The 23,434-nt window shown below is 46.0% G+C and overlaps 2 protein-coding genes across 3 annotated transcripts in view; one reads left to right on the top strand and one right to left on the bottom strand.

Annotated features, from left to right (window-relative positions):
• Positions 1-23,434, top strand: part of LOC143005322 (low-density lipoprotein receptor-related protein 1-like) — a 77,826-nt gene that overhangs the window by 36,538 nt on the left and 17,854 nt on the right. For both annotated transcript variants that reach the window (XM_076156661.1, XM_076156662.1), the window contains exons 9-43: positions 152-341; positions 434-577; positions 1,560-1,796; positions 2,275-2,455; positions 3,981-4,203; positions 4,757-4,946; positions 5,039-5,164; positions 5,333-5,473; positions 5,965-6,090; positions 6,207-6,323; positions 6,404-6,484; positions 7,436-7,603; positions 8,746-8,928; positions 9,287-9,484; positions 9,647-9,892; positions 10,846-11,043; positions 11,873-12,077; positions 12,334-12,498; positions 12,592-12,836; positions 12,952-13,083; positions 13,983-14,210; positions 14,428-14,602; positions 15,966-16,060; positions 16,214-16,363; positions 16,487-16,627; positions 16,877-17,002; positions 17,095-17,226; positions 17,344-17,478; positions 17,748-17,877; positions 18,000-18,126; positions 18,355-18,506; positions 18,610-18,734; positions 18,851-19,225; positions 22,904-23,093; positions 23,173-23,377. In XM_076156661.1, coding sequence (XP_076012776.1) covers positions 152-341; positions 434-577; positions 1,560-1,796; positions 2,275-2,455; positions 3,981-4,203; positions 4,757-4,946; positions 5,039-5,164; positions 5,333-5,473; positions 5,965-6,090; positions 6,207-6,323; positions 6,404-6,484; positions 7,436-7,603; positions 8,746-8,928; positions 9,287-9,484; positions 9,647-9,892; positions 10,846-11,043; positions 11,873-12,077; positions 12,334-12,498; positions 12,592-12,836; positions 12,952-13,083; positions 13,983-14,210; positions 14,428-14,602; positions 15,966-16,060; positions 16,214-16,363; positions 16,487-16,627; positions 16,877-17,002; positions 17,095-17,226; positions 17,344-17,478; positions 17,748-17,877; positions 18,000-18,126; positions 18,355-18,506; positions 18,610-18,734; positions 18,851-19,225; positions 22,904-23,093; positions 23,173-23,377 — 5,982 coding nt within the window. The remainder of the gene's footprint in view (positions 1-151; positions 342-433; positions 578-1,559; positions 1,797-2,274; positions 2,456-3,980; positions 4,204-4,756; positions 4,947-5,038; positions 5,165-5,332; positions 5,474-5,964; positions 6,091-6,206; positions 6,324-6,403; positions 6,485-7,435; positions 7,604-8,745; positions 8,929-9,286; positions 9,485-9,646; positions 9,893-10,845; positions 11,044-11,872; positions 12,078-12,333; positions 12,499-12,591; positions 12,837-12,951; positions 13,084-13,982; positions 14,211-14,427; positions 14,603-15,965; positions 16,061-16,213; positions 16,364-16,486; positions 16,628-16,876; positions 17,003-17,094; positions 17,227-17,343; positions 17,479-17,747; positions 17,878-17,999; positions 18,127-18,354; positions 18,507-18,609; positions 18,735-18,850; positions 19,226-22,903; positions 23,094-23,172; positions 23,378-23,434) is intronic.
• On the bottom strand, positions 19,603-21,487 carry LOC143005324 (galanin receptor type 2-like). The gene has a single exon (XM_076156665.1). The coding sequence runs from the start codon at positions 20,927-20,929 to the stop codon at positions 19,901-19,903; it is 1,029 nt and encodes a 342-aa protein (XP_076012780.1). The 5' UTR covers positions 20,930-21,487; the 3' UTR covers positions 19,603-19,900.

Genomic DNA, 23,434 nt, shown 5'->3' on the forward strand with positions numbered 1-23,434 from the left:
TTCATCATTTTATCACCAAATACTGCAAATACCTACTGCAAAGCCTTTACCACAATCTTATATTTATGTCAGGAAATATAGATGTATTCACACACATAATTTAATTCCATCGCTTCTTCTTTCTCTGCCCTCTATCCTGTATCTCTGTCAGATTGAGCACCTGTATGGGCTGACGGTGTTTGAAAACTACCTTTACGCCACCAACTCAGACAACGCAAACATGCAGCCGAAGACCAGCGTGATCAGGGTCAACCGCTTCAACAGCACCGATTACCAAGTGGTGACGCGGGTGGACAAGGGAGGAGCACTGCATGTGTACCACCAGAGACGCCAGCCTCCAGGTAGCTTACGCACACACACAAACACTCTCAGTACAGAATGCTGAGTTGATGCTTTGGTTTTCTGACTGTACTCCGTCTTCCTCGGCATCCAGTGCGTAGCCATGCTTGCGAGGTGGACCAGTTCGGGAAGGCAGGGGGCTGCTCTGACATCTGTCTGCTGGGGAATGGCCACAAGACCCGAACCTGCCGCTGTCGCTCCGGATTCAGCCTGGGCAGCGATGGCAAGTCGTGCAAAAGTGAGTAAAACTACTGCAAGTCCAAAATGATCTCCTCATTCAATATTACAAACAGATATAGTCACTGATTCAATATGCCTTCTAATGTTTTTTTAGGTGTTGTGATTCAATGCTCCAATTTTGAGAATTGAGCTCAGATTTCGTTTTTACTTAACAAAGGTGAATCTTGCTTACAAATGTTCATTGCAGGAAAGTTATGGTTACAAGTGTTTGACATCTTTATTATCAGTTGAATATTCGAAAGTCTGCCATGGAATGTTTCACACATCGATTTTTCATCAGCATGACAACTCCTCATGACAACAATGGTTTGTCTCAAGAAACACGATTGTAGCTGCATTGATCGCCCCATCATCTGCTCGTCAATAACCTAAGCTCATGTAGCCTTCCTCACCTCTAGCGCTGATGTATAGTTGATGCTCCCAGGATGCATCAGGAGCCATGGACAGCCAAGGTTGTGGCGTGAACACTGTAATTCTGGGGCAGAGTTATGCACAAAGTAGCTGAGTAGCGCTAAAGCTCTGTACGCTCCGACCCGACCTCTCCATAAAGCAGTGCCATTGATTCAGCTGGTTCTGAGAAGTGTTTTAATATTCTATCAACCAATAATTGCATTATATTGATCTTCCTCTGGAGAATAGCCCGCCCTTGAAAATGACACAAAGGTGAATAGATTTAAATGACACGACAACAACTCCTCCTCCTTTTCCTCCTCCTCGTCCTCCCCCTCCTCTTCTGGTGGTATAAATGAAAATCGCTTTCATTTTCATTAAAAGTTTTTGCTGATTTTGCATGCTATTTCCTAGTGTAATCGTTATGCTTGCAGCCATGAGTCAGCCTTTAATTCTGATTGTTTACTGAACTGAAATCAATATGATGCAGAATATGTGCAGGTGATAGAATTCAAAACACTGTTTACTGCTTCTCGTGGCGACGGAAGCAGTTCTAAGCTACTGTATGTTGTCTAATTTGTTTGCCACAGAACCCGAGCATGAGCTCTTCTTGGTCTATGGCAAAGGTCGCCCTGGGGTCATCAGAGGCATGGACATGAATGCGAAGGTGCCAGATGAGTACATGATCCCAATCGAGAACCTCATGAACCCCAGAGCCCTGGACTTCCACGCCGCCAGCGAGTATATCTACTTTGCTGATGCCACCAGCTACATCATTGGAAGACAGAAGATTGATGGAACGGAAAGGGACACCATTTTGAAGGAAGGTAAGGGGGAACGAGAAACGTGCTGACAAATACAGGCGTTTAGACTAAAAGTGCAGCAGTAACACCATTTACACATTATTGATCTCAGTTGTTCTACAGAGACCATGTTGTAGGGTTGCCACATGTCCATATATGCACTTAAGGTGTATTCTGCTGATGGTATATTCTAGCCTGTATTTGATGGGAAAACAAACTTCTCAGTATGTTTATGATCTTGACTTATGTTTGTCTGGATTAAATAGGGTCCCAAGTCTGCGCTGAATAATTTGTAATCTGTCTGCCATTTAGATAAATGAATGATTGATTTTTCACACAGTGTCCCTAAGTGTGTTTAAAATGCATCCAAATTTTGGTCGATAAAGGCACAAATTGCACCATAAAAATGGATTCTTTCCTTCCCTGGCTACACAAATCCAGCTCCTTCCCATGTTACACTGTTACTAATCAGTGTGTGTGTGTGTGCATGTGTGTTGCCCAGGAATTCACACAGTGGAGGGCATAGCGGTGGACTGGATGGCTGACAATCTGTACTGGACAGACGACGGGCCTAAAAAGACCATCAGCGTGGCACGGCTAGAGAAGGCTTCTCAGACCCGCAAAACCCTGATCGAGGGCAAAATGACTCACCCGCGCGCCATCGTCGTGGATCCTCTGAATGGGTGAGGAGGCTGATGAAAGATGGACACGTTTTTTTTTCGTGGCAGAGAAGTGACAATAAAGAGGATAAAGATCATTGAGCTGGATCCAGGTGACACGTCCCTGTAGAGAGGAGGAGGGGGAAGAAAGGTTTAAATCTTACTTACAGGTGTAGGCACTGTGACTGCTGGGTAATGAACTGTGGTTTGTCGTGTGTGTGTGTGTGTCTCAGTGCGCTTACTGTGGTTGTGCATCAGCATGATTTTGACACATAATAATAGGGGTCATTTCTTTTGGTCGGCTGGCTTTGAGTCTCTGCATGACTCAGGGAAATAATTTGGATGCTCTTCCCTTCACTTCTCACCAAACTCTTCTCTCTTCATCTTTTACTTCTGGTTATTTCATGACTCTTTTGTGCCTTTGTGGGCTTTTTATTACCTTTCTCACCACTTTCTTCCATCCGTTGTCAAAATCACCCTTTTAATACTCAGTAGCATGCCTGTTTTCCTTCTATATAATATTTGCTTTGTCATAATTTGCCATCTCTTATGACTACAGACACTTGACCGTAGTGTACATTACATCTCTGAAAAGCTTATTACCACACACGTCTCTCTCGAGATCTTTCGCTGGCTCTTAATCGAACTATGTGTGCATGTGTCTTATTGGTATGACCTGAGGAGCCCTCTCCTGAGAAGCACATGCTCATAAACACGCAAACGCTCTTTAGATTGCTAGTGACAGGGTGATGTGTGTCCACACACTTCCCAGGGGAAAAGGCACTCGCCTCCACTAATGCCTGTAATCAATCAGGCTCAGGCACAGAGCAAGAAGACGGATGAGGCGGAGAAATTTTCTGAGAGAAAAATAGAAGGGAAAAGAAAGAGGAAGAATCCTGAAATGTTAAGGCTTATATCAGTAATATGTTGGTGGTGGTGAGGGACTGTGCCTAGTTTTTCACAATGCTGTAGAAAGCCAGTAGCTGTACTGTACTCATGTAGTGCTTAGATCAGCAGTGATGATTGACAGGTACTAAAGCACCTGGTGACAGACTGATTAGCCTTGTGGCAGTTCAGCCCAAGCTGTGAAGTCGTCTCAGTGGATGTGCTTTCTTGGTGTGTGTGTATGCAAATGAGCACATCCGTACGTTTGCTTTTTGTGCAACTGTGTGGCGGTGCAGTAGGGGATCGGGTTTGAGCTTTGGATTCTTAAGGATGCACCGCATTCTCCTCTCACTGTTTCACTTTTCACAATCTCACACACAGAACAGGTGAAACGCAGCAATTCAACTGCATTGATCAGAAATGCTGAAATTAAGAGTTGGATTTTTAGTATAATGATCTACTATTTGGGGGAAGATTCAACAAAAACATATTCAGCCTTAAAACCTACTCATTCTTTGAGATCATGTGGTCTTTTAACTCCATTAAAAAGTGTTTAATTATGTTTCCATCATCCAATTTCGTGTTGACTTTAGTGAATCAAAACATGGGGCCAAAGCTTTACACCCTATTTCCCCAACATAATGTTCCCCTGTTGCTTCCCCAGATGGATGTACTGGACAGACTGGGAGGAGGACCCGAAGGAGAGTAAGCGAGGGAAAATCGAGCGCGCTTGGATGGACGGCTCTAACAGAAACGTGTTCCTGACCAGCAAAACTGTGCTGTGGCCCAACGGCCTGAGTCTTGACATTCCCCAGGGCCTCCTCTACTGGGTGGACGCCTACTATGACCGCATCGAGATGGTCCACCTTAACAGCTCGGAACGCAAGGTCAGCAGCACTCTCCTCCATCGGGATTATGTTACTGTAGACTTGACAGTTCAGTGGAATCAAAGCTGAGGATTATTCTGACAGGGTTTGCACAAGCTTCATGGGAGCTAATAAGGAAGTCTTCAGCTGTAGGTGGTCTGTTTTTATACAATCTGTGGGCTAACTATGAATATATGTAAACGTAAAGTAAAATATTGCCACAACTGCCATTTTGATACATATAAATATAAATTGATCAATTCAGGCGTGTGTGTGTGTGTGTGTGTGTGTGTGTGTGTGCGGATGATTATACATATATGGGATTTTAACATTTTAAGACAACATAGCTTTTTTATGGCAGACAACTAATATCATTAATAAGGACTTTGTTCCATCTAGGTGGCTTTAAACCGTCATGCACATTAACACGTGCGCCTAAATGGAATGCAGCCAATTCTGTACGCTTGTATGCTTTTCTTGGTTTGACCTTGTTGAGAACTACTATGTATATATATACTTTGTTTTTGTTCTCACTATGCTGTATCACATGCTGTATCTTTTGTCACACCACCAGACGGTGTACGAGGGTCAGGAATTGAACCACGCCTTCGGACTGTGCCACTACAAACACTTCCTTTTCTGGAATGAGTACCGCAGCGGCAGCATTTTCAAACTGGACACCACCACAGGCGTTGCATCTCTGCTGCGAAACGAGAGACCGCCTATCTTTGAAATACGCATGTACGACGCGCAGCAGCAGCAAGGTACCGGGCCCTCTTCCCTCCACGATGTTGTCATTTGCAGTAATTTATGAACTTGTTTGCATTAACCCCTAAACCTGCACATTTTCACACAGGCACTAATGCATGCCGGGTGAACAACGGAGGCTGCAGCAGTTTGTGTCTGGCAATACCTGATGGTCGGCAGTGTGCCTGTGCAGAGGACCAAATACTGGAGCAAGCAGACAACACCAGCTGTAGAGGTAACAAACATGGATGTCCAACATGTGCATTTTGTGTGTGTGTGTACGTGTGTGAGTCTCTCCTGCAACACCTTCCTGACTCGACTTGACGTTTTGTGTTTACTTAATATTCCTTGTAACTATTCTTTTTCTCTTTCTCCTCTCCTCCTTTTTTCTGTCTCTCCTCAGCCAACCCGTCTTACGTCCCTCCGCCCCAGTGCCAGCCCGGCGAGTTTGCGTGTAAAAACAACCGCTGTATCCAGGATCGCTGGAAGTGTGACGGAGACAATGATTGCCTCGACAACAGCGATGAGGCTCCTGAGCTGTGCCGTAAGTGTGCACGCGTTGGTCTTGCAGACACGTACACACACGCAGGCATGCACACACATCATCTAACGTGACAGTCTTGAAACAGCTGCCCCTCCTCTTCGCATTGAGTCGGACGACCTCTGGCAGTTTAATTTGACAGTCTGGTGATGCCAGAATGAAATGAGAGAGCAGACTCTGAGTGTGTGTTTATATGCTCTGAATCTGCACATGCTTGTGAGTGCAAAAAAAAAAGGAATGTACCAATGACTTTGGATCTGGAAAAGCTCTCTGTCTGCTTGTCTGTGTGTCTTTCTGTGGTCAGAGTGCAGACGCATTCCTGTTCCAGACAAAACAAAACCTGGTCCAAAACAGCTAGAATATCTGACCTCTCTTTTTACTAATTTGTTCCTCACATCTCTCCACTCCTTCACCTTTCCATTCCCCTTCCACCTCTTCCTTCGTCACTTTCTCGCCTTTGATCGCCTCTTGTCCCGTGATTTCCCGCTGCGCAGACCAGCACACTTGCCCCACCGACAGATTTAAGTGCCAGAACAACCGCTGCATCCCTCTGCGATGGCTGTGTGACGGGGATAACGACTGCGCGAACGACGAGGATGAATCAAACACCACCTGTTCTGGTACACACACTTACACCCACATCATGGTTTTCCCAAGCTTTTTTCTTCTGACAGGCTAACATGTTGCGTTTGGAATAAATCTTCAACCCAGATCTTCTTTGTTTGTCTTCTTGCAGCTCGGACCTGTCCACCTAATCAGTACTCGTGTGCCAGTGGGCGCTGCATCCCCATTTCCTGGACGTGCGACCTGGATGATGACTGTGGTGATCGGTCAGATGAGCCTGCTTCCTGTGGTTGGTCAACCTGTCCTTGTCATTAATCTGTCGAGGTTCTTCTGTGACTTGTCTTAACTCTGACTCTGCTCTGTCCCCAGCCTACCCAACCTGTTTTCCCCTCACCCAGTTTACCTGCAACAACGGACGCTGCATCAACATTAACTGGCGCTGTGATAATGGTCAGTGTCTCCCCTTCTTCCTCTCTTCTTCCTCTCCAGTGTGCTTGTGTACCATTGCAACTGCTTCCTTCCTCTTCCATAACCTGTTGCTATACATGTCTGTCCACCACCCTGATGTTGGCTGGTGCTTTCCTTGTTTTCGTGCGGATGTTTGCTTGTTTTTGTAGCTCTCCATCCTGTCTTGTTTTTTGTTGTGCTGTGTTGTTGGTGTCGTTCCATGTTGTGCCGTTCGCCCACTCTGCTGTCTTCCGTTGGTTCTGTCTTTCAGAAAAGGATTGTGGTGACGGCTCTGATGAGTTGAATTGTCCAAACCTGACCGGTTAGTGCATAGATCGACATGCACCTACAACAGCCATGACGCTAGCCTAGACCAAGGAGGAGACAGTTAGAGCTGCTTTCAGGCCGCTAATGCTGCCGCTCAGTTTATCTGCTTGACACAGTTTGGACATGAACTAGACTACAGGGAGTCAAACTACACTAAATACTCACAGACAGAGGCCAGTGAAAATGTAGTGTTAATGTCAAACACACTCTTTAATTTGGCATAGATTTAATAGATTTAATAGGATGGCAGGATGAATAACAAGGGCTACTTTGACCTCTGAATGAATGTGAGGTACCTGCCGACTATGAAATGAGGTAGTCTAGCAGTATAAATTATACATTAGGGTGTACTTAGGTGTAGAAGTGCTTAATGCTCTGCTGCCAAGCTCAATGTATCAGCACTTGGTACATTCCCCCATGGTGCATGGTCTGATCTATGCAGTTTCTGTCATTACTCTCACCTCTCATATTGTCTTTCATTTGTATTCCATGTTTTCGCTGTCATGTCATAATTGTTAAAAATAACTTTCCTTATTTTGATTATTTTTAAATAATTTTATCCTCTTTGGGGGCAGTGGGCACCTCATGCTGCAGGAGCGAGTGTGTATGACTGGGTTTGTGTTTCAGATAATGACTGTGGGGATAACAGCGATGAAGCAGGCTGTAGTCACTCCTGCTCCAGTGCTCAGTTCAAGTGCAACAGTGGCCGATGCATACCGGATTACTGGACCTGCGATGGGGACAATGACTGCGGAGACTATAGTGATGAGACCCACGCCAACTGCACCAATCAGGGTCAGTGTCTTTCTTAACCTGCCCGCTCAGCTGGGGTTTCACATTACATACACACTCAATCCTGTAATCTTGTATACAAAATCATACATTCTTCATGACCTTTATTTTTTAACTGTAATATACATTTTGGTAGCATCTTTATTGTGTAGCCAAATGCTTTAGAAGAAGCATGGCTGTCTTAATCATCTTTGTTAAATGTGATAGTGCTGTGACAGATGAATGGGTCGCACAACCAAGCCATAGGTGCCGGTAGCAGCTCTCATACCCCTGCACCACTTTAGTCTTAATGGTGTCTCTCTCATTAATACAACCTTAAATAAATGAAACCAAATTAAAATAATCTTTCTCTTCACTAATCCATACATTTTATTTACTGTAACCGCAGTAACTGAATATGCAGGGACTTGTGACTTCATCTGCTCCACAAAATGTACAGCCGTATGTTCATATCAGAGCTGAAATCAAATTCTCTGGTCACCTTAGAAGAAACCGAGCCAAGATTTTTCACTTCAAGGCATTGTCATTCTGCCATTAGGGCGAAGATCAAGCTTTTAAAATAATGCCAGCCACACTGCTACACTATGATAATGGACTTCCTCTTCATCCCACCTCACTCCACCTCATTTCTAAGTGCAAACAGGGTACTGTGCATTCATCAAACCAAAAGGATCTGTGCGTAACTGGCTAAAAACTTGCATCTTAACTCGAGAAAACATGGCCACAATTTTCTAGTGTTACTTATTGCTTGGTAACTAATAATCTAATCTATCTAATCTAATCTATTACAGTTACTTAGTCCCCTTAGTCCCCTTTTTCTTTATCATATTGTGTAACCTTATATCATAATTTTAGATTTTTGTGTGTGTAAATAAGCTTATCATTTGATTAGTTTTATCATTTGAAAATCATATTGAAAACATAATTATTCAGTATCTTGATCGAACAAGAATGCATCCCTCTGTGTTCAGTCTGTCGCTGTTGTGTGTTCCCATCCAGGTGTCTGACAGCTTGTTGACTCATTCTTTTGATGAAGCACCTTGTCTGTGCCCAAAGGCTCTTTATCCTGATTTGATTAATGAAGAATCACAAAAGCAGACATTGTCATTTGACAGCCTTATATTGTCGTTCTCTTTCCTCCACAGCCACACGGCCGCCTGGAGGTTGTCACACAGACGAGTTTCAGTGTCGGATGGACAGTTTGTGCATCCCTTTACGCTGGCGCTGTGATGGCGACACGGATTGCATGGACCTGAGCGATGAGAAGAATTGTGAGGGTGTCACACACATGTGCGATCCAGCTGTCAAGTTTGGCTGCAGGGATTCTGGTGAGGTCACAACCGAAGTTCAAGTCAAGTCAAGTTTATTTGTAGAAGCCAACATCGCATACAAACACTCGAAGGCCTTTAGTGGCCCACGTATCAGGGGGCCCTGACCCAGCCTGAACTTTCTAAGAAGACAAGAGAAAACATGGCAGATATCCCCTCCTGTAGCCAGGTGTGCAATATGACATGTAGGTGGGGAAGCAGGAAAATTATAATGATAAAAATAAAGATATAACAATACAGGAATATATGAATACAGCAGGTTTGTGGGTGTGCTGCTGTCTTCCATTCAGTCCAGGTAACAATAGGAGCTGCAGTGTGTGTATTTATCGCTGAGCATCTCCTGTGTTCGGTGTTACAGCACGCTGCATCAGCAAAGCCTGGGTGTGCGACGGAGACAGTGACTGTGAGGACAACTCAGATGAGGACAACTGTGAGGCGCTGGTGTGTAAACTCTCTCACCATGTCTGTGCCAACGACTCCACCATCTGCCTCCCCGCAGAAAAACTTTGCGATGGCACTGATGACTGCCCAGATGGCTCCGATGAGAAACTCTGTGGTAAGACATGACAGTGCTAAGGCTGTGTTTCAGAACAGGGATTGGCAAAAAAGCAAGTAAATCTTGGATTCTTAAGTCGTGGTTTCAGTATGTTGATCAATGGTTTCATAACAACTCTGTGTAGCAATCTGACACTGTCCACTAATTTTCTCATTTTTCTAGACCTGTGTTCACTGGACAATGGAGACTGCAGCCATAACTGCACAGTGTCCCCTGGCGAGGGTGTGATTTGTTCCTGCCCACTGGGCATGGAGTTGGGCTCAGACAACAAAACCTGTCAGATCCAGAGCTTCTGTGCCAAACACCTTAAGTGCAGTCAACGCTGCGAGCAAGACAAGTTCAGTGTGAAATGCTCTTGCTACGAGGGCTGGGAGCTGGAGCCAGACATGGAGAACTGCAAGAGCACTGGTAAGGGAGGGAGGAAACAATGGAAGGGAGAGAGTAGAGGATGATGGGATTGAGAGGGCGAGGGAGGGAAATTCTATATATTAACGAAGACACCAGGAGTCTAAATGAGTGGTAGGAAAGAGGAGAAGTAACAAGTCATGATTAAGGCTAGTTGCGCAATAAGGGAGAGAGACAGTAGTGCCTTACTTCTGGCTGTGTCAGGGTCGAAGACCGCAGAATGGAGGCTCCAGGGTTATAAAGTGAGGTGTGGGTTTGGGATCAAGAAAAGGAGAAGCTGCCCAGGCAGGAAACTGTGGTGGAGGAGACGGTTGGAGGAGACACACACAGTGCCAAAATGGGATATTCTTTGCACAATAGGCTTTAGAACAGGGGAGACAGAGGGAGAGAGAGGCAGAGGCAGGGGAGTAACGGATGAGAGGAAGACATAAAAAGGCCCGGACACTGTAATTATTATTTAATGGGAAGAAAGAATGTGAAATATTAAAGTGTAACATGAAGAGTAGATAAGCGTGTTATTAAAGTCAGTGAGAGGGCACCACATGGTAGATGGAAGCTACTTAGTCATATTAAATAAGCTGGAAATGTTATCCTCCACAAAACAATATTACTTCCTAAGACTTATATGCTGTATTTATACTTATACATCCTATAATATACTCTACCAGTTACTTCCATCCCAATGAGACAACGTGAATTTATAGTTTTTGCTGTGTGCTGCACACCGGTGCCGGGTAATTCCTCACACAGCCTATCTGGCGGCCTGTTAGCTGCAGATAACTCCTGTCTTATTTAAACTGTGTCATAATTACTGAGGATAAGCCACTTTCAAACACGGTCCCATCGCACGCCACAGTGTTTCACGTTTGTCCTGCTTTTGCTGTTTTGAACCAGAAAAGTGTTTAAACCCTTCAACTTGGAGATGAACCTCTGCCTTTTCCTCTCCATCTCCACAGATCCTTTCAAACCCTTTATTATTTTCTCTAATCGCCACGAGATCCGCCGCATCGATCTGAACAAAGGAGAGTTCAGTGTGCTTGTGCCTGGCCTGAGGAACACCATTGCTCTCGACTTCCATCTCAGCCAGAGCGCCCTCTATTGGACGGATGTGGTGGAGGACAAGATCTATCGCGGCAAGCTGTCTGAGAATGGAGGTGAGGAGGAACAATTCATTTATATGATGGGTCATTTGGTGTTTTACATCATCACCATTATGTCATCGGAGTGGGCTGCGATTTAATTGAAAATACTTAAGTTGTGCCTGTTGTTGCAGGGAAGCATATTATTCTGTCCACTTGCTCTTTGCACTCTGCCTATTGGCTGTCAGCTGCTTCATTCGTTGCTCATTCATCAGCTGAGCGTTAACGACTGAAACACCGTAAACATGGAGTGTCCATGTGCGTCACGGCATTGTAGCTTGTGTTGCTGTGAACGCTGGATCTACAGGGCATGCAAGGCCATAGACAGACTGCGGCAACAATAATGAGCGTGTGTGTGTGTGTGTCTGTGCTTGTGGCAGTACAGCGTTTATGGTCATGTGTTTACTCTGCACATGCAGCACAATAGGCAAATGTGTGTTTTCACAGCTCCAGACAGGATAATGAGTCATCTCAAATAATTAGACATTTCTCTCTGATTAGAGCTGCAGTGGGAAATGAAAGGGTTAGAAGAAGGCTGGGAAATGTTTCTGTAGTGCTGCAAGTCAGCTCATATTTAGGTTTCTAACTGCTCTCACTCCAGTACTGGTTTTATTCAAGTTTTGATTTATTGCACTATATTCCTCGAAGAGATGCAAGCTCATATTTAATTAATGAATAAAAATGAATTAGTGCTTCAAGTTTAAGTACAATCTGAAATTATGTAAAAGTGGCCATTTGCAAGTCCCAGCCAGGATGAAACCTAAATACACTGGAGCCATCAGACTTCTGATGATATAATCCCATTGTTGACTGTGTCTCCTGTCCGGTTTATCTGTCCTCGTAGCTTTGACCAGCTTCGATGTGGTAATCCAGTATGGGCTGGCGACCCCCGAGGGCCTGGCAGTGGACTGGATAGCAGGAAACATCTACTGGGTGGAAAGCAACCTGGATCAGATAGAGGTGGCCAAGTTAGATGGCACCATGAGGACCACGCTGCTGGCCGGGGAGGTGGAGCACCCTCGGGCGATCGCTCTGGACCCTCGAGACGGGTAACTGCTGCACCAGTTACAGTATTTACTATTTCCTACCAAAGAGAAAACATTTACAAGAAGGCACTCAGAGATCGCACAGTTATGATGAAATTTAACTGGTAATTGACATTACTGACCTAAAACATAGGACCTTAAACTCCTTGGTGGATTATGTTTTTATAATCTTTAATTAATATTAAAGGCCCAACGTTTCAGTTGTAGTATGGATTGTATTTGTATTGAATTGCTGACTCGACTTCCATGTGGCCTGCAGGATCCTCTTCTGGACAGACTGGGATGCCAGCTTACCGAGGATTGAAGCGGCTTCCATGAGTGGAGAGGGCAGGAAGACAATTCACAAGGAAACTGGCAACGGTGGCTGGCCAAATGGACTCACTGTGGATTATCTGGAGCGGCGAATCCTTTGGATCGACGCCAGGTCAAACAGAGGGCACAACAAACACACTTATACAAGACACCTTTGTTTTTATTTACAGATATGTAACCGAACTGAATTTCCTGCGATTCTCAGGTCTGACGCCATTTACTCTGCCAAGTATGACGGTTCGGGGCTGATCGAGGTCCTGCGGGGGCACGAGTATCTGTCACATCCCTTCGCCGTCACCATGTACGGCGGAGAGGTTTACTGGACGGACTGGAGGACAAACACACTGGCGAAGGCAAACAAGTGGACGGGAAGTAACGTCACTGTGGTCCAGAGGACAAACACGCAACCTTTTGACCTCCAGGTTTATCACCCATCCAGACAGCCCCAGGGTGAGACGCACATCTGAAACATGAACACGTCATGTTATGGTCTGGATACTTTGATCCAAATCAGAGAAACCTAAGTACAGATCTTCTTCTTCTCTCTTGTGTTTAATTTCTCCAGCTCCTAACCCATGTGCACCCAAAGATGGGAAAGAACCTTGCTCTCACCTGTGTCTCATCAACTACAATCAGACTTTCTCATGTGCCTGTCCTCACCTCATGAAGCTGAGCCCTGACAAACGCACTTGCTATGGTAAGCATATACACACACACTTACACACATATAAATGAAGTAACTGTTGAATCCACACTGTCTGACTCCCCTCTGAGACAGCAGATTATCTTCCCTAAATTATTTACTTCCATGTGTTTGTGTGTAAGAGAGAGTGAGAGAGAAGGAGTGGGAGACTTTTGTTCGCTTAGAGGCGCTATCTCTTTTCTGCTTAGGTGCACATTGCAGTGTGTGTGTGTGTGTGTGTGTGTGTGTGTGTGCGCGTGCATGTGTGTGTGTGTGTGTGTGTGTGTGTGAAAGTGAGACCCAGGCTGTTTATTCAGTGTGTGACTTTAGTATTCATGACAGCACTTTCAATTATCTCTGGGGGTAATGGAATGGAGAGCCCCATTCTGTCTGATCCAGGCATTAGCCACAACCTTTCACATTCAGTCTGGCCTGGCGGATACAGGATGACTGTGTTCTGTGTTCTCTATCTCCCGCTCTCTCTCTCTCTCTCTCTCTCTCTGTTTCTGTTTCTCTCTCTGCTGTCTGTCACTTGAGCTGATCGGTGAAATGATGATAAACCCAATGAGACCGATGCAGTTATAAAGTGTCAGTGCTGACTGAATTCACTCACACTGTCATGCTGTGTTATTGAGTTATCCAGCCAAACACAATCACTGCAGTCAGAATGCAATTGAATTAACTGTCTGTTCGAGTGGCAACAGCAACCGATAGACTGGTCTCTGCTTCAACCACCAAATCACAGCTCTGGCCTTAGTGTGCACTCGTGCTTCGTGCCAGTATAGATGTATATACGTGTTTTGACTGAAAGGTACATTGCACTCTTGATTGCTCCACTTACATTGTCATGACTGTCTTCCGAAGACTTGGGGAACTGCTGTGTGATGCGTGTCAAAATTCTCCCGTCCCTGCAGAGTCTCGTCAGTTCCTGCTGTACGCTCGCCAAACGGAGATCCGAGGCGTGGACATCGACAGCCCGTACTACAACTACATCATTTCCTTCACCGTGCCAGACATTGACAATGTCACCGTGCTGGACTATGATGCTATGGAGCAACGCATCTACTGGTCTGATGTACGCACGCAAAGCATCAAGAGAGCTTTCATCAACGGCACTGGAGTCGAGACTGTGGTGTCCGCTGGTATGGACACACACTCTTGTGCACAAATGTGCTCATGTTCTCATTGAACCACAGTGTAGCATGTAACTGCAAGATTCTTTGTTGTTCTTTTTCTCTCTGGATTGTCTCAAAGAGGAAAAATGCCTGAAGTCATTCTTGTATGTTTTGTCTTATTGTTACAGCATGAATGAGAGGTTCGATTCATGACTTTAGCTGTATGTTTTTCATTTGTCTGAAGATCTGCCCAATGCTCACGGCCTGGCAGTAGACTGGGTGTCCAGGAACCTGTTCTGGACAAGCTATGACGCCAATAAGAAGCAGATTAATGTTGCCAGACTGGACGGCTCCTTTAAAAATGCTGTAATCCAGGGCCTGGACAAACCACACTGTCTGGTGCTGCACCCAATACTGGGGTGGGTCTCACTCACTCACTCGCTCTCTCTCTCTCTCTCAGAAATTGCTGAACCTACGCACTGTGTACACATACTCACAGATGTGCGTACACAGTACACATGCACACTGTCTGGCAAGCTGTCAATTGAACTTTTTCCTTGTGTCATCTTTAATTTCTGCCCTTTTATTTCTCACTCCTCTCCCATTCTTATTTTGAAAGACAGCAGGGCTCAGATATTGTGTCTGAATTATTTACACACACTGTTGCTGTCTTATTTCTATTTCTATAACTGTTTGTCTTACATCCTGTCCCCTCCTGTCCCAATTGCCCAGTGTCCATTTTCCCTCGCTCCCTCCCTCCCTCCCGCTCTTGCTCTCTCTCTCCCTCTCTCTTCTTGAAACCTCATCCAGCCTCAAACAGAGCCCGGCTAGGGCCTCATCTCAAATGAGATCAGGCCATCTGTGTTTATACACACAGTATTTCCTTTTAGTCGTGCAGGAATATCTGTGCCTGTGAGTATTTGAGGTGGATGAGGAAAGGGTATTTCACTGCTTCTCTGTTTTTATGTACTCCTTCCTCTCTCTGAAAGACTTAGCCTATTTAAGTGGAGGAATGTTTCCGATCTGAGAATTGTTGGCATGGGTGAAAATGAGAAGCAGATGCTAGATCCATATGCCGGGGCTGTCTCCTCTTTCTGGCACACAAACATGCCGCCCAAAATGTGTCCTGCAGTCGGTCGGGGCTAAGACAGTCAGGGAGGGGTGAACTGTTTGTGTGAGTGTGTGAGTGTGCAAAGATGAGACAGTGGGAGTTTAAATGCTCCCAAAAAAACCTTAGTCAAAGGCATGTTAACAAACAAATGAAGGGTGCGGTGGAAGTGGCTGCTTTTGACAGGAAGTTGGGGGTGGGTCTGAAGATGGATACCTAAACACAGGCTACAAATAGTCCAAACACTGACACACAATCACACTGTCCTATATATTCTGTGTGTGCGTGTGCGCCTTTATTGAGTACTTTGAAGCACAAAAAGTTTGTAAGTGAAAGAATAGAAACAGAGAGTGTGTGTGTTTGTGTTTGTGAATTTGAGTTGGGTTGATAAGTTGATGTTTTTCAGCTGTAAAACATAATTTAATCTCCGCCACATTCCCACCTCACCCAATCTCATTATCCTCAGTTTACAAAATAAAATGAAAAATGCAATATATGAAAACACATATTGTATTTGGTGAAAGAATTTATTATAAAAACCATGTAGGTGTTATTTTCCATTACAGCAGTGATATTCTACAGAATGTATAAGCAATGTGGCATTAGTTGCTATAGAAAAATAATCACAAGTCTGTTGGATAACTTTGCTGATTCTCTTCACTGGTCTCCTTCAGGAAGCTCTACTGGACAGATGGGGACGACATCAGTATGGCCAACACAGACGGAAGCAACCGCAGTGTCCTCTTTACCAACCAGAAGGGCCCAGTGGGTGAGTCACCTCCAGATGTTTTAGCATCCTGCTTCTGTCTCTTCACCGGACGAGCAGTAATTATATGGCACGCCTGAGACCAGATACGTGTGAGTCAGCGCACCCTAGTGACGGGGCAGGTGTTAACACGCCACTATTGTCCTTGTTTCCCAGGCCTCTCCATTGACTTTGACACGGAGCAGCTTTACTGGATCAGCACTGGGAACAGCACCATCAGCCGCTGCAAGCTGGACGGATCAGAAGTGGAGGTGCTGGAGGGTGTCAAGGGTAAACTAACCAAAGCGACTGCCCTGGCCATCATGGGTAAGCCTCCAGAAAGCTGTTGGTTTAAGTTTGGACTTGACATTTAAACATATGAGCACATTCCGTCTCTGAACTAGAGTGCTGTTCAGGGTGTTGACTCTCCTGCTGGGCTGTGTCCTTTAGGAGACAAATTATGGTGGGCGGACCAAGCAACTGACCAGATAGGAACCTGTGACAAGCAAGATGGCGGCAACTGGAAAGTCCTGAGAAACAGAACTTCCCCCATCATGCATTTGAAAATCTACAATGAAACTGTTCAGAGAGGTGCGAGCCCCCCTCCCCCTCCCCCTAAACTACAGTTCACTTGTGTTCGGAAATTGCAATGCAAAAAATAAGAATGATACTAAGCTTGGAAGAAAAGAGCAAATGTGTCCTTGGTCTCATTGTCAATGTCTGTTTGGCCTGCTGCTTGTTGCCTATTTGTCTAAGCTTTTGCACATCTGTTTATGTCTCCCTGCGTAACGCTTCTTTGATTTGTTTTGTGTATTTGTTCTGGTGCTTTTGTGTTCTCAGGCACTAATCTCTGTAGTAATAACAATGGAGACTGTTCCCAGCTGTGCCTCCCCACCTCCCCAACCACCAGGGCCTGTATGTGCACGGCTGGATACAGCCTGCGCAGAGGGCAGCAATCGTGCGAGGGTAGGATACTGACACACACCAGCTGGATTCCTGATGATAAAGAAATTTAGAAAACGGACAAATATTGATATGACGTAATATCTTTGCGGCAGGTGTGGGCTCTTTCCTGCTGTACTCTGTGCACGAGGGCATACGTGGTATTCCCTTGGATCCATCAGACAAGTCTGATGCCCTGGTACCAGTGTCGGGCACCTCCCTTGCTGTGGGCATAGATTTCCACGCCGGTAAGCCTCCTCATCAGCAACACATGGCTCCGATAAAGACGGCGTGTAAACATTTTGTCCCTTTGATGTAGCCGAAAGTCTTTGTTTATTCTAAGCTTGCAACCTTCCCTTTTGCAGACAACGACACAATCTACTGGGTGGACATGGGCCTGAGCACCATCAGCAGGGCTAAGAGAGACCAGACCTGGAGAGAGGACGTGATCACCAATGGCATCGGCAGAGTGGAGGGAATCGCTGTGGACTGGATCGCAGGTGAACAACTCCTTCAACCTATAGAAACACAGTGCCACACCTGTAGGATTCAAACATCTGTGTGTGTGTGTGTGTGTGTGTGTGTGTGTTGAAGGAGGATTGAAAACTATTAAGAGGAAGTATTTTGGAATAATAGAGGACATGAAAAGAGAGGAGGATCAAGAGAGAGAGATTGTTTCTTTAGGTTACTTCACTGTAGGGCACGCTGCATAAAAGTGTTTCAGGATCTGACAAAACATTGTTGTTTCTCTTCTGTCCGTCCTCCACAGGGAACATCTACTGGACAGACCAGGGCTTTGATGTGATTGAGGTGGCCAGACTGAATGGCTCCTTCCGCTATGTGGTCATCTCCCAGGGCCTGGACAAGCCTCGTGCTATTACTGTCCACCCTGAAAAAGGGTAAGAGGAAAACACTCTAGTTTTACTTTGGTACGAGGTGTTTGCTGTTCATTTTGTCCTCTCGTCATAAGGAAGTTATGTCTATGCCTTGTTTGTGTGTGTTTGTGTGTGTGTGTGTGAAGATACCTGTTCTGGACAGAGTGGGGCCAGTATCCCCGAATTGAACGGTCCCGTCTAGACGGCACCCAGAGGGCTGTCCTGGTCAATGCCAGTATTAGCTGGCCAAATGGCATCTCAGTTGACTACCAGGTACAGTAACAATGCTCCATTTTGTATTTACTGTATATCCACTCAATACTCAAAATGCAATTAACAACAACAATAATGATAAAAATACTTTGAATGATTTGTGATTTAATGCCTTATTCACAGTACAATCAATGCTTTTATTTCATGTTATGTAAACGTACTGAGTGTGTTACAGCACAGGTGAGCAACATTCACGTCACCTTTTCTGTGTGTGTATGCTATATATAGGAGAGTTTTCTGTACTGGTGTGATGCGAGAACAGACAAGATAGAGCGCATCAATCTGGAGACTGGAGAGAACAGGGAAGTGGTGCTGGCCAACAACAACATGGATATGTTCTCTGTGTCCGTGTTTGAGAGCTACATCTACTGGAGTGACAGGTGTGATGCCCTCGTCCTCTCAGTCCTACTTGAACTAAGTGATTTTTGCTCTTTATGTGCCCACGGTAACTTCAGATTAATGCTGTTTGTCTGCCTTGACCAGGACACATGCAAACGGCTCCATAAAGAGAGGAAGCAAGGACAACGCCACAGACTCAGTGTCTCTCAGGACAGGAATTGGAGTACAGCTCAAAGACATCAAGGTGTTCAACAGGGCCAGGCAACAAGGTAATCATGAAATACTGCAGTGCATTTATCCTCTATTTGACTTTAGAGAATTTAGAGAAATTAAAAATAATATTTGAAAATTATCGACAATCATCTAATCATGGATTTATGTACAGGAACTAACGTGTGCAAACACAACAACGGCGGGTGCCAGCAGCTGTGTCTTTTCCGTGGGAACGGCCAGCGTACGTGCGCCTGCGCCCACGGGATGCTGGCTGAAGACGGGCAAAGCTGCCGTGACTATGATGGCTACTTGCTCTACTCGGAGCGAACCATACTGAAGAGTGTCCACCTGTCGGATGAAAACAATCTAAATGCGCCCATAAAACCGTTTGAGGACCCAGAGCACATGAAGAATGTCATTGCCCTCACGTTTGACTACAGAGGAGGAGGAGGAAAGGGCGCCAACCATATATTCTTCAGTGACATCCACTTTGGCAACATCCAGCAGATCAATGATGATGGCTCTGACCGCAAGACTGTAGTAGATAGTGAGTATACCCCACACACACACACAAACACATACTGCGCACCTAAGCACAGTGTGTCTGAGCCCCTTGTTAATCATCCTCCCATAGCAAAATGTCATTGTCGTGTCATTTCTCATCTCTCCTGAATAACAAAGAATCTTACTTGTAAACAGAAGACCCCCTAGTGAGAAGACAACAAAACAGCTGGAACATCTTAAAGGCAAAAACATCTCCCAAACACTCTTTGATGTCTTATTTTGAAGCTGTAGCCAAACCCGTTCATTCAAAACTAAAAAGAATGACGTTTTTTTATCATTGCTTTAAAAACATAAACAGTCCCAGAGGCAGACAGATCCTCATTTACTTTATCTCCACACAACAAAACACAAGTGCACTGTTAATCTTTCACCAAAGGGCCTTTACTTTAATCTGGTTTACAAGAGAACATGATTCAGGAATGTAGAGGCGCATGACCCAAAAGAGTTGAATCTTGTCCACAGCTGTAAGTTCTGAACTCCTCATGAGGATAATGCATGTGTCCATTTAAGCCTTCAAATGCATACTGTAATATTCTCTTCACAGGAGTCTGTCAGGAAAATAACTCCTGTCAGCTTGTACACGCTGTCTTGCTGTCAGTCCTTGTGTGAGAGCTTGACAGTTGTATCAGGTAGCCGCTTGGTGCTGATAGTGATATTGTCAAGCAGCAGCTAGAGTCACTGTCCCAGCGGCCCTTTGCTGTTCCCTTTTGAACAGCCCCAGCAGGTCTTGTCTGAACTTCTGAGACATGAGCACGTAGAGGATGGGGTTGACCACTGTAGAAGAGGTGGCCATGAGGCGGGCAAACACGCTGAATGGGCCATAACGCGGTGAGGTGCCAGTGGCTCCTGATGCATTGTCCACCAGCAAGGCCAGCGTGAGGCCGTATGAAGGGAGCCAGCACAATGTAAAAGCCAACACCAGCATAGCCGATGTCTGGGTCACCTTACTCTGGTAGCGTTCTACTTGCGGGGCTCTGCCAGCACGCCGACTCCGCCACAGAAACACGTAGATGCTGCTGTATGCCACCGCAATGACGATCAGCGGGAGCAAGAAGGCCACAAGGAAGTGAGACAACCCGTAGATCATCTGATCACGCTGGGACAGGAAAGCAAAGCAAGCTAAGTCATCGGGGGCCCGGAGTGGAGTTCCCACAGAACGAAAAAACAGCTGGGGAGCGGCCAGGCAGCACGCAGGGACCCAGAGGAGGGCGGCAGCTACAGTCACCTTGCGAGGGGAGATGTGGCTATAAGCCCTCACAGGCTGCACCACAGTCAGATACCGAGACACAGCCAGGGTGGCTAGGGTGAAGGCGCTGGCGGAGGAGCAGGCTGATCCCAAGAAGCTCACCAGGCGACACATGAAGTCCTCAAAGGGCCATCGCTGCGTGGCCACAGCGACTGTGTGGAAGGGAAGCACACAGAGCAGAATCAGGTCTGCGGTGCTCAGGGCCAGCAAGAGGGTGTCTGTCCCTGTGCCCGTCATGGAGCCCTGAGGAGGCTGTCCCATGCATGCTGGTCCTCGACCCCGCCTTCTGCACAGGATCACCATCACCATGGACTGACCCCCGACTCCAAGCACCAGAATCAACACATCGAACAAAGGAACGAGAACCTGTTCCACATTTTTCCGCCCAGTGTCGGTGACGTTTCCCTGCAGATCCTCTGCACCCATTAAGTTCCACAGCATTGTGCGTCAGCGGGATTGAGTCATAAAACAAGGACAATAAAAAAAATCAAATAATACGAGCAGGGTGTGGGAATGATCACTCACACTGTGGGTTGATAGCAGTCTGCTCAGGAGTTACTCAGGTGTCTAATCACTTCTGTCCTTCATGAAATGTACACATACAATACAAAGACATACACACTAAATACACTTCCCTGTTCTGACTTGAATTCTCCTTTAAAACACATCCAGAATATGTGAATCAAGCCATTTCAGTCGACCTCCTTGCTGTCAGCTCTGTTTGTGATAGAATGGAGGTATGAGTGGAACAAAATGACATCAGACCCTACTGAAGTTTAGTTGAGAATGTGAGCACCCGTGTTTCCCCATCTTTGACTGTCGAGAGCTTCGATTCCATGTGATTTCCTGTCACCTCGGACCACTCAGCCTCTCCAATCAAGCCCGAGCTCGGCAATCCATAATCAGCCTCTTCCTCTGCGGAGAGTGGGATCTCTGGTGGAAGGGAAATGGAGAATGACGGCACAAGAGGAAGAAGAGGTGAACAACTAGACGGCGAGAGTGAAGGAGAGGTGAACTCTGGACTGATTATCACAGCACAGGAGAGAGAGAGATTGGCTGGCCTGCTTTATGTAGGAGGGTCCATGGAGGCCTTTCCCAGGGTCTGTGGCTTCTGTATAGTTTCTGAAAGGATCTGTTGACTTTGCAGGTGCCACCCCCCCCAGATACAGGCATGCACAGTGAAATGACGTTTGCCTTAAAAAATCAGGGGTAATTATTGACCAGTGCTCTGATAGCGAACACACCGAACTGAAGTGTCAGCTGCAATTGCACCTAGATAACAGCAATAAACCGCACTATAATCTGCTCAACCCCCCCCCCCCCCCCCCCACCCAACCGGCAGTAAATTCAGACCGAGCTGCATTGTCACAGACAAGCAGAAACACACAGAGAATGGCCCGGGTCAACAAGGTGAAGATATACAGAAGTGGAAAACCATGGATTTGATTAGAAAGCGCTGTGAGCAAGAGATTTACGATTCATTAACAGCACTAAAGAAAGAGGAAATAGCAATTAATAGATTTCATGTTGCGCTTCATTGATTTTTTTAAGGCATTGATTTACGAGCGGGCTAAGCCGAGGAGGGAGCTCTTTTTATTTTTGCCTTTTCTCCTGTGGCTCGCCGTTTCCCGGCCTCTTAAACGTTCAGGCTCTCATGGCTCGGGCCAGGCTTATGTTTGTTCGTGTCCGCGGCGTTGCAGTGGAGATATGGAGGTGAAGTGTTAAGTGTCCCACCTGCTGGTGAACCCCCTCACATCCAGCCCCGAAAAGGCCTGGATCACTATTATACTGTCCCTTTCCATTGCAGACAACTGTTACCAATTATTCCGATACGTACGTGGTGGTCATTTTTTCCCACAGCAGCGTGACTGTGATCTATCTTGCACTGCAGTACTTTGTTTTCCTTCCATCTCTGGCTCCTCTCTGTGTTTGTCGTGCAAGCTCACAAGCTCAACCTTTCGCTCATTCCAAGGTTGTTAGAGCAGAAAAACGACTCCTCGCTTCTCATGTGAGGATGAGGTAGTGCTATGGAAAGCAACACGCGAACTGTTAACTGTTATTATGACCTTTTTGGTGAGCTATTTGTTGGACCTAAGCCTTAAATCACGCAGTGTTCTAGGTTATTAATACCAAGCTGTCATGTCCACAGCCTCCAATGCGCTGCCACACGCGTCTGCCAGTGCTGCGCTCCTGCCAGACAGTCCAAACTTGGCCTTTTAACACCGCACTGGGATTGACGTGTTTCCTCTTTTTCCCCATGTCTCTCTTCCTTCACCTCCCTCTTTCCTTTTTTTTCTCTCCTCGTCCCTTTCTTGCCCCTTTCCGCCATTTCAATTGTGGCTTCTCATCCTAATCTTTTTATTATCTCTTTTCATTCCCCCTCCTTCTTCCATCTGTTTCTCTGTTGTTTTGCAGATGTGGGCTCCGTGGAGGGCTTGGCGTACCACAGAGGCTGGGACATGTTGTACTGGACCAGCTACACGACCTCAACCATCACGCGGCACACAGTGGATCAGAGGCGGTGGGGTGCTGTCGACAGGCACACCGTGGTCAACATGTCCGGAGACGACCACCCCCGAGCCTTTGTCCTCGATGAGTGTCAGAGGTGAGAACCCTTTTCGCCCGGAACATTTTTCCTTAAAACACATCATGCATGCATCATAGGTTATTTCTCTTTTCCGCAGCCTTATGTTCTGGACCAACTGGAATGAGCACTCTCCCAGCATCATGCGCGCCACTCTGACCGGCGCCAACGTCCTGGTGATTATCGGCGTTGATATTCGGACCCCTAACGGCCTGGCCATAGACCACCGTGCGGAAAAGCTGTATTTCTCTGACGCTACACTAGACAAGATTGAGCGCTGCGAGTACGATGGCAGTCGGCGCTACGTGAGTCACACACAAACACAGATGTCTCACATTATACTTATACTGATAAATACTATT

The sequence above is a fragment of the Genypterus blacodes genome, unplaced genomic scaffold (assembly GCF_046128005.1).
Source record: "Genypterus blacodes isolate CSIRO-AG114 ecotype Tasmania unplaced genomic scaffold, CSIRO-AGI_Gbla_v1 ptg000070l_1, whole genome shotgun sequence".
NCBI classification, from domain to species: Eukaryota; Metazoa; Chordata; class Actinopteri; order Ophidiiformes; family Ophidiidae; genus Genypterus; species Genypterus blacodes.